This window comes from Pan paniscus, chromosome 18, assembly GCF_029289425.2.
Source record: "Pan paniscus chromosome 18, NHGRI_mPanPan1-v2.0_pri, whole genome shotgun sequence".
Taxonomy (NCBI): domain Eukaryota; kingdom Metazoa; phylum Chordata; class Mammalia; order Primates; family Hominidae; genus Pan; species Pan paniscus.
Genome location: NC_073267.2, coordinates 9415752 through 9425932, shown reverse-complemented (window position 1 = coordinate 9425932; position 10181 = coordinate 9415752). Strand labels below are relative to the sequence as shown.

The window sequence follows — 10181 nt, the reverse complement described above, 5'->3', positions numbered from 1 at the left end:
GGGGAAGCATGTGGACTTGGGCTGAGAGAGGCACTTTGTCAGCAGGTGTCGGGCATAGTCCGAGCAATTCCGGATCCTCACCCACAAGAATCACCGGCTCAGTGCCGGCCACTGGCTGCTGGAGAACAGCAGGAGCAGGCGAGACTGTCGATAGGGAAACCCGGGGCTGCTGCCTCCTTCAAGGAGGGGATAAAGCAGAGGAAATGAATCACTGCAGGGCAAGAAGGACGGGACTGAAGGGCTGCCCTGGACGGGGCACCGCCACCCACTCTTGTCCCAGCTACTAGGCCCAGGAGAAGAGAGAGGAGGGAGTTACTGTGAGGCCTGTTGGCTCTGCAGGGCCTCAAGCATCCTAGGGAGAAGGTTGTGGGTGGGATGCAGGAGCTGGCGACGGAAGCATCGGGTGTGACAGGAGGAGCCAAGGCCAGACCCTGAGGAGCACTGGCCAAGTGACAAACCCACCAGCAGGGGCTGGAGAGCTGCTGCAGCCCAGGAGATGGGGTCTTTGGGGAAGGGAGGGAGAGTGCCAAGGGCTACAGAGAACCCAGTCAGGTAGGAGCGAAGGAGCAAGTGCCCGTAGGATGTTGCACTTAGCAACGGAGCCACTGGTCAAGAAGGCAGGGGCAGGGCCCAGAGTAAGCCCGGTTGTGGGTTGAGGTGCATGCCGTGGGTGAGGATGTGGCTATCAGGGAGAACAGGTCTCTCCTTCCGGCTGGAGTTGCAGGGAGATAGTTTTCCCAAAGAGGCAGAGGCTTGAGCTGATGGGAGGGAGCCCAGAAAGATGGGGCTGAACTATGGACTGTGGCTCTAAGGAGTCAAAAGAGGGTGAAAGGTGGACAGGACGGCGCGGCACCCACACACTCAACGTGGGCTCCCAGAGCACCAGCGGCCACCCAATCTCCTGGGCTAACAGAGCAGAAGGTAAGGACATAGACACGGGTGTGCCCAGGTGGCACCCCTGGCATTTATTTCTTGGGGGCTCACAGGCGGTGGTAGTAGAAGAGCTCGCGCTGACACACGGGACACGAGTGCTTCACGTCCATTAGGCTCCTTATGCAGAATGCCAGGAAGCAGCAGCCCAGGACGCACTTGCAGCCCCGGAGCGGAGGCTGGGCGTGAGCGGGGCCACCTCTCACTGCACGCTGGACGCACCTGGGACCCAGGCAGAGTCTGGGAGGGGCCTGGGCGTGTGTGTGTATGTTTGAGACAGAGTCTCAGTCTGTAGCCCAGGCTGGAGTGCAGTGGCGTGATCTTGGCTCACTGCAACCTCTGCCTCCCGGGTTCAAGCGATTCTCCTGCCTCAGTCTCCTGAGTAGCTGGGATTACAGGCACGTGCCACCACACCCGACTAATTTTGTATTTTTAATAGATTTAGAGACAGGGTTTCAGCACATTGGTCAGGCTGGTCTATAACTCCTCAAGTGACGCACCCACCTCGGCCTCCCAAAGTGCTGGGATTACAGGCATGAGTCACCGCGCCTTGCCCCTCTGTGTGTTTCAAAACTCCACAGCTGAGAGGTAAGAGCCATCCTGAACCCGCAAGCTCTTGGCTGCTGGTGACAGCAGCAGCTGCCGTGGGTGTCCTGAGCTGGCTGCTTTGTAGGCATCACTCACCCCTCCGCTCCCTGCTGTTCTCATGGGAGGTCCCTGGGTCAGAGGGCTGCCACCTCCTCTCAAGGAGGTAATGGCCCCACCCAACTGGCCTCCCCTATGCTTGGTCCTGCTATTTTCCCCGAAAGCTCCCCCTACCCTGCAGGGACCCACCCGGACCCACCCCTACCAATGCTCAGGCCTCTGCAGCGGTGGAGGGGCGGCCACTCACCCGAACACGAAGAGGGTGGTACACAGCAGCCAGGTGAGGGCACCCGGGACAAAGGTCGTCACCGTGATGATGCGGTTTCCACAGTAGGGACACACGGCCTGCACCGGCATGGACGTCCCCACCACGGGCATGCCGGCATACAGCTCTGGGAGTGGGAAGCGGGAAGCAGGTGGGACCCCCTGGGGCCAGGACCCCTGTGGCTTCTCACTTCCCATGGGCTGTCGGTGCTCACCTGAGATGGGGAGATGCTGGAATCTGGAGACTGGGGACCTGATATGTGGGGGTGTGGTGTGGCTCCCCCACCCCGGTTTGGAGGAAACTAAGGAAAGAAGTGTTCTTAGCTGGAAGTGGGGTTTCCAGTGGGCTCTAAGGGTGCTTTTTTCTTTTTTCTTTTTATTTTTGAGACGGAGTCTCACTCTGTCGTCCAGGCTGGAGTGCAGTGGTGCGATCTCAGCTCACTGCAACCTCTGCCTCCCGGGTTCAAGCGATTCTCCTGCCTCAGCCTCCTGAGTAGCTGGGACTATAGACATGTGCCATCACACCCGGCTTATTTTTGTATTTTTAGTAGAGATGGGGTTTTGCCATGTTGGCCAAGCTGGTCTTGAACTCCTGACCTCATGCGATCCACCTGCCTTGGCCTCCCAAAGTTCTGGGATTACAGGCCTGAGCCACCGCACCCAACCTAAAGGGTGCTTTTCAATGGTGACGTCATCTTCACTGTGCCCTCCAGGAATCTATCCAACCCAGCAGTTCTGAATCTGGAGACTGCCCAAGAATTCCTTGGAAAATTTGTTTAAATTCCCAAAACCCAGGCCCCACCTGGGGGGCTCTGCCTTCCCCTCCTCTGTGGCCTGAGGGGTGGTGTGTTTGCAGAGTAGAGAACGGGAGTCTACTCCATAAAAATTTCCTGAGTGCCTACTGTATACAGGCCCCATCCACCAGTGATTTCCCTCTGGAGAGAGATGCTTCGGTGGCCACTGGCAACACAGCCAGCGTGGGAGCAGAGGCAGCTGGCCAGCTGCGGGGTCCCACAGCTACGGGGTCAGGGGAGGAGAACTTGCCAGAGGATGTGCTGTTTGGGCAGAGTCTTGGCCAGAGGTCAGGAAAGAGAATATTCTGGGCAGCTCCGAGCATGGGACAGAAAGCGACAAGGGAAGGCCGGCAGGGGCACTCACCTACGTGAACAACTTGGGGGCCTTCAAAGTACATCCGGTGAGGAGGACCATAGGGAGGAGGGGGACCAGCAGGATAAGGATCTTTAGGAGAGAGAAAGAAAAGCACCCTCAGATCAGTGGGCTCACTATATGCCAGGGACTTAGCTCAAAACTTAGGCCCGGATGCAGTGGCTCACACCTGTAATCCCAACACTTTGGGAGGCCAAGGCAGCAGAGCACCTGAGATCAGGAGTTCGAGACCAGTCTGGCCAACATGGTGAAACCCCATCTCAACTACAAATACAAAAATTAGCCGGGCCCAGTGGCGCACGCCTGTAATCCCAGCTACTCGTGACGCCGAGGCAGGAGAATCACTTGGAAAACAGATTCTGAAAGATTCGGTAAATTTCCCAATTCCACACCAACATGGCCAGGCAGCCCCAGGGCCAGGACAGCCTCTGCCTCCTGCTGCCTCCACGCTCAGCCTCGGTTGTCTCTGGCCACGGGCAGGAGCGTCATACCTGATGTGGGGGAGTCATTAGTCTCATTTGGCGACTTCCTTGCAACACTTTAAGAGAGAGTACAGCACGTTGAAAGCCCCACTGCCCAATAGTCTCTTGGGTTCCGTGGCCCCCTGATTGGTGGGGACAGTAGGATTTCGGGGAAGGGTGGTGAGGACTGAGGGCAGCCCCCAGCTCAGCACAGGAACCCTCGTCTCCTCTCTGCTTCCTGCGGTCTCCAGAGTAGACTTCTTCCCGGTCCCTGCCAGCCCTGGCCCCTGAATGAGGGGAGCCCTCACCCGGGGATGATTCCATCCTGGTGCTCTGGAGGGCCTCTGTCCCAGCAACAGTGCCTGGGCAGCACCGTGTTCTGAGCTCTGAGTGCTCATGTGCTTATTTCTAGGAATTCTCATGAGGAGGCCCGGTTGCCAGGAGGTGTGAGGAGCTGGGGCCACACCTGGCCACCTCTTGCTGGGCCTGGCTCCAGTAGAACAGCCATTGTGATGTGTGCCTTCACTGTGGCCTCATCCTCACTTCCTGCAGGAGGAGGGCAGGGGCTTCCCGCGGGCACGGCTTGAACAGCCTTTGGAGATGGCCCTGCTCCACGTTTCCACGGCCCCACATGGTGGGTGGGTGGGAGATTTCTGACGGCTGGGTGGGGAAACTGATCAAGGGTCTGAAATATATTCCTGTTAGAGCCCAGCCATTCTGTTTGGAGGAATTTATCCCGAGGGAGCTAACCAGATGTATGTGAAGATCTAATTGTAGCATGTTCATGTCCTCTTAGGAATGTGGCTGGGCACGGTGGCTCACGCCTGTAATCCCAGCACTTTGGGAGGCCGAGGCAGGCAGATCACTTGAGCTCAGGAGTTCGAGACCAGCCAGGCCAACATGGTGAAACCCTGTCTCTACTAAAAATACAAAACTTAGCCGGGCGTGATGGCACATGCCTGTAATCCCAGCTACTCAGGAGGCTAAGGCAGGAGAATCACTTGAACCTGGAGGCAGAGTTTGCAGTGAGTCCAGATCGCGCCACTGCACTCCAGCCTGGGCAAGAAGAGTGAAACTCCATCTAAAAAAAGAAAGAAGAAATGTAGGTATGTATAGGTTCATATGTCCACACATATTCATGGTGTAAATGTGTGTGTGTTTACCTGCTCAAAAGTCCAGTCTGCCTCCTGCTTATTCAGCTTTATGAGCTTGGGCAATGTCCCACTTTTTTCTTTTTGCCTTGAGACAGGGTCTTGCTCTGTGGCCCAGGCCAGAGTGCAGTGGCGTAATCATAGCTCACTGTACCCTCAAACTCCTGGGCTCAAGTCTTCCTCCTCACCTTAGCCTCTGGAGTAGCTGGGACTACAGGTGCTTACCACCATGCCTGGCTAATTTTTTCTTATTTTTAGTAGAGATGGGGTCTCACTATATTGCCCAGGTTGGTCTTGAACTCCTGGCCTCATGTGATCCTCTTGCCTCGGCCTCCCAAAGTGCTGGGATCACAGGTGTGAGCCACCATGCCTGGCCCCCACCTTTCTTTAAACCTCCATGCCCTCCCTGCCTCATCTGTAAAATAGGGGTAATAAGAAGCTCATAGGGTTGTTGTGAAATCAGATGACATAACCCAGGTGACGGGTCTGCTTTTGATGTGGTCCATGAAGCCAGCATTCTTTTTTTTGCCTGCTTCATTTTCCCTTCATAATGAAGCCAGCATTATTATTGTAAAATGCAAATGGCTTGAATGGCTCAGAAGAGGAACTCCCAATTATAGACCTCATCCTCTGTGCCAATGGCAGGCCAAGGGCTTTACACAAGGATACAGCCAGGAAGGGGAAAGTCAGGATTAGATGCAGCCGTGGGGCACCAATCTGATGCTATCCCAGATCCTTTTTTTTTTTTTTTTTTTTTTTGAGACGGAGTTTTGCTCTTGTTGCCCAGGCTGGAGTGCAATGGCATGATCTCGGCTCGTGGCAACCTCTGCTTCCCGGGTTCAAGCAATTCTCCTCCCTCAGCCTCCCAAGTAGCTGGGATTACAGGCATGTGTCACCACACTGGGCTCATTTTGTATTTTTAGTACAGATGGGGTTTCTCCATGTTGGTCAGGCTGGTCTCGAACTCCCAATCTCAGGTGATCTGCCCGCCTCAGCCTCTCAAAGTGCTGGGATTACAGGCGTGAGCCACTGCTCCGGGCCTGGGCTTCCTGTACAGACTTGAAGTTACACATTTTGGGAAGGGTTAGGGACCGCCTCCTTCCCTGGGGATTTTGAAGCGATGGTCCCCCTAACACAGGTCGGGACCCCAGGCGTGATGTCTGAACTGGGGACGCCTTGAGGGTGAATGGATGAGGGAGCTGATGGGGGGATGCTCTCTGGCGCTGCCCTTCCCGGCCATCGCCACCAGGGGGCAGCACCGGGCTTCCATGAGTCCGCCTCAATTTCTCCCTCTTCAGGTTCTGTGCCCCAAACCCTGCCATGGGGCGAGGACTCCTCTCTCCCACCCCATAACCCACAGGCCCGGCCGGAAAAGGTGGCAAAGCCAGCCGAGGTCACACAGCACGGCTGCGGGAGAGCTGAACTAGACCCCAGGCCCTCAGCACACAGGGCACAGTGCCCCACCAGGAAGCTGCATGGGTCAGGGCTTCTGGAAGACTGGATTTTTGTGTTTTTTTTAAACCTCTTCATCCCCCAGGCCGGGCGCGGTGTCTCACGCTTGTAATCCCAGCACTTTGGAAGGCGGAGGCGGGCGGATCACGAGGTCAGGAGATCGAGACCATCCTGGCTAACCAGGTGAAACCCCGTCTCTACTAAAAAATAGAAAAAATTAGCCGGGCGTGGTGGTGGGCGCCTGTAGTCCCAGCTACTCGGGAGGCTGAGACAGGAGAATGGCGTGAACCCGGGAGGCGGAGCTTGCAGTGAGCCGAGATGGCGCCACTGCACTCCAGCCTGGGCGACAGAGCTAGACTCTGTCTCAATAAAAAAAAAAAAAAAAAAAAAAACACCTCTTCATCCTCCAAATAAGGCCTGGCACAGAGGAGGATGAAGTTGGTCAAACTGTGGGCTCTCTCCGAGCTGTGTGACTCTGAACAGGTGTCTTCTCCTCGCCGAGCCTCAGTTTCCTCCCCTGCAAAAATAATACCTTCTGCTGAGAGTGTTATGAGCTGGGCGCGGTGGCTCACCCCTGTAATCCCAGCACTTTGGGAGGTCGAGGCAGGCAGATCACCTGAGGTCAGGAGTTCGAGACCAGCCTGGCCAACATGGCAAAACCCTGTCTCTACAAAAATACAAAGATCACCTGGGTGTGGTGGTGCACAACTGTAATCCCAGCTACTTGGGAGGCTGAGGCAGGAGAAGGAGGAGGTTGCAGTGAGCTGAGATTGCACTCTGGCCTGGGCAACAGAGCAAAACTCAGTCTCAAAAAAAAAAGAAAAAGAACAAGAAAAAAAGATTGCTCAAATGACTGAAGAATGAAAGAAATCCATGGGTCGGGCGCAGTGGCTTAGCCTTGTAATCCAACACTTTGGGAGGCCCAGGCATGAGGATCACTTGAGGTCAGGAGTTCGAGATCAGCCTGATCAACATGGTGAAACCCCATTTCTACTAAAAGTACAAAAATCAGCCGGGTGTGGTGGCATGCACCTGTAATCCCATCTACTTGGGAGGCTGAGGCAGGAGAATCGCTTAAACCCAGGAGGCGGAGACTGCAGTGAGCTGAGATTGCACCACTCCACTCCAGCCTGGGTGACAGTGAGACTCTGTGTCAAAAAAAAAAAAAAAAGAAAGTTATCCACGTGAAGCACTTACCTCCATACTTGGCACATGGAAAGCTTGCAGTAAGTTGGCAATTAATATTAACATATTAACAAGAACCATGACAATCAACTCAATTAGCAGAGTCACAAAGGCCAGGGCAGGGGGCAGGCCACCCAGGAATGCAATGAGCCTGGAGTTTTGGCAGCTAGGGACCTGGGGAATCCCGTGTGGGGCCTTTCCTGCTATGTGATTTAGGGCACCGGGCTCCCGTCTCTGGGCTACGCTTTCTTTTGTGCAATGAGGAAGACTCTGTGGCCAGGGCTGTTTATGGGAAAAGGAGATGGGACATTTTTTCCTTCCTACTCATCTTCTTTTCCCAGAAGGGCCCAGCTTGAGCAGAGGCGATGAGATAATAAGGAAGAAGGAATTGGAGGAATGAGCTGTACCTGTAATTATTGCACAATCCGTGTGGGGGGTTGGGTTACAGAGGGGCCTGGAGATGGGGCAGTGGCTTGTTCCTGCCTGGGGAGGGGCTGGCTGCCCCCAGAGCCCTGCCTTCCTCACTCTGGCTCAGCAGTGGGGTCCCATATATCTCATCTGCATGTGGACCCTGGAGTCCTAGGGTGGGGACTTGCTGGGTCATACTGGGGCATCCCCTAACCTCTCTGGGTTGAATTTCCGGCTCCGCTAACCTCCCAGACTGCCTTACCTGCCAGCTTGTGGTTGGGAGTGGATGGGTCGGGCAGGATGGGGGTGAATGAGGTATAGGGGCTGCTGTAGGCACCACCCTCCCTACTCCAGCCACATTGCTTACTCAGGGAGAGAAAAGTAGGGGGAGGAATTCTTGTTCCCAGGAACTGATGGAGGACCCCCAGCTGAAGGGAAGAGGGTGTTTCAGGGCCATTTCTTCCCCAGCAGCTGCCGTCTGTCCATCTACCATCCCTGCGTCCCCTTCCCTCAGAGCCTGGAGGTCTGCCTGGTGGAGGAGGAAGGGCCATCTCCAGACTGAGAAAGCCTCAGGGTGTGGATGTGATGGGAGAATGTGGTTGTGTGTGCTTCCACCTGCGTGTATTTGTGTGGGAGATGTGTGTGTTGGGTGTGTGGAGTGTCTGTGTGTCAAGCAGCATTTTTTTTTTCTTTTTTAGAAACAGTCTTGTTCTTGTCACCCAGACTGGAGTGCAGTGGGGCGATCTCAGCTCACTGCAACCTCCACCTCCCAGGTTCAAGCGATTCTCCTGCCTCAGCCTCCTGAGTAGCTGGGACTACAGCCACGCACCATCACGCCTGGCTAAATTTGTGTATTTTGGTAGAGATGGGGTTTCACCATGTTGGCCAGGCTGGTCTCGAACACCTGACCTCAAGTGATCCTCCTATCTTGGCCTCCCAATATGCTGGAATTACAGGCGTGAGCCACTGTGCCCGGCCCGCCCTCATTCTTTAACGTGCGTTTATTGAGCACCTAATATATGCCAGGCACACAAAACTGAGCAAGGCAGATGAGGTGCTTACCCCAAGGAGCCCACATTTTAGTGGAGGAAACAGATGCCAGACACATTCTTCTGTTTTTTTTTTTTTCATGAGATGGAGTCTTGCTCTGTCACCCAGGCTGGAGTGCAGTGGCGCAATCTCGGCAAGACTCCGTCTTGGAAAAAAAAAAAAAAAGAAAGTGCCAAGATCCACTTCCTGTTCTGAGAGGACCCCCGAGTCTACTGTGCAGAGGAACAGTGGCGGGGATTGGGCCAAAGACAGGAGGTGACTGTCCAGAAGGAAGTGGCCCTAACAGAGAGCATGGACACTGCACAGGGGAAGCAAGTGTGCCCAGAGCCTGAGGTCCCAGCCCCCTCTTCTCTGAGACCCCTGGCAGAAGGATGCTTCCTGGGGAGGGGGCTTCATCTACACGGCTTGTGGGGGGCGCAGTGGGGCAGCACAGGGGCCCAGGTTCCAGTCCTAGCCTGGCCTGCAATTGCTGCATGGTTTGGGGGGAGCTGATCCGAGCCTCATTTCCCCATCTGTAGAATGGGACAATAACTCTCCTGCCCACGTTCCCCACAGCACCATTCACAACAGCCAAGATTAAGAAGCAATCTAAGGCTGGGCGTGGTGGCTCACACCTGTAATCCCAGCACTTTGGGAGGCTGAGGTGGGCGGGTCACCTGAGGTCAGGAGTTCGAGACCAGCCTGGCCAACATGGTGAAACCTCATCTCTACTAAAAATACAAAAATTAGCCGGGCGTGGTGGCAGATGCCTGTAATCCCAGCTACTTGGGAGGCTGAGGCAGGAGAATCGCTTGAACTTGGGAGGCGGAGGTTGCAGTGAGCTGAGATCCTGCCACTGCACTCCAGCCTGGACAACAAGAGTGAAACTCTGTCTCAAAAACAAACAAACAAACAAAAAGTAATAAATTTAAATGTCATTCATCAGTGGATGAATGGGTAGAGAAAATGCAGTACCTAAACATGATGGAATATTATTCAGCCATAGAAGAATGAGATCCTTGGCCAGGTGTGGTGGCTCACACCTGTAATCCCAGCACTTTGGGAGGACAAGGCAGGCAGATCACCTGAGGTAAGGAGTTTGAGACCAGCTTGGTCAACGTGGTGAAACCCCATCTCTACTAAAAATACAAAAATTAGTGGGAGAATCACTTGAACCAGGGAGGTGGAGGGTATAGTGAGCTGAGATTGCGCCACTGCACTCCAGCTTGGGCGGCAGGGTGAGACTCTGTATCAAACAAAAACAAAAATAACATATACCCCACAAATATACACAACTATTATGTATTTATAATAATCGACATTTAAAAATTAAAAAAAAAATTCTCTGTACCGTGCTTTAACATGTGCCTGGCACGCCACAGGGGCCTGGAACTTCGAGGCTATTGTCATTACCGGGGCCCCACCCAGACTTCAGCAAGAAGTGTTTTGAAAATCAAGTAACAGCATTAATCATTGCTTACCATGTGCT

General features: G+C 54.4%; 1 protein-coding gene across 1 annotated transcript; it reads right to left on the bottom strand.

Annotated features, from left to right (window-relative positions):
• Positions 1-980: 980 nt before the first annotated feature.
• On the bottom strand, positions 981-3939 carry LITAFD (LITAF domain containing). Its single transcript, XM_063597949.1, is given in 5 exon segments — positions 981-1088; positions 1819-1967; positions 2998-3078; positions 3498-3544; positions 3776-3939. Coding segments are annotated over 3 exon segments (291 nt in total). The 5' UTR covers positions 3032-3078; positions 3498-3544; positions 3776-3939.
• Positions 3940-10181: the final 6242 nt, after the last annotated feature.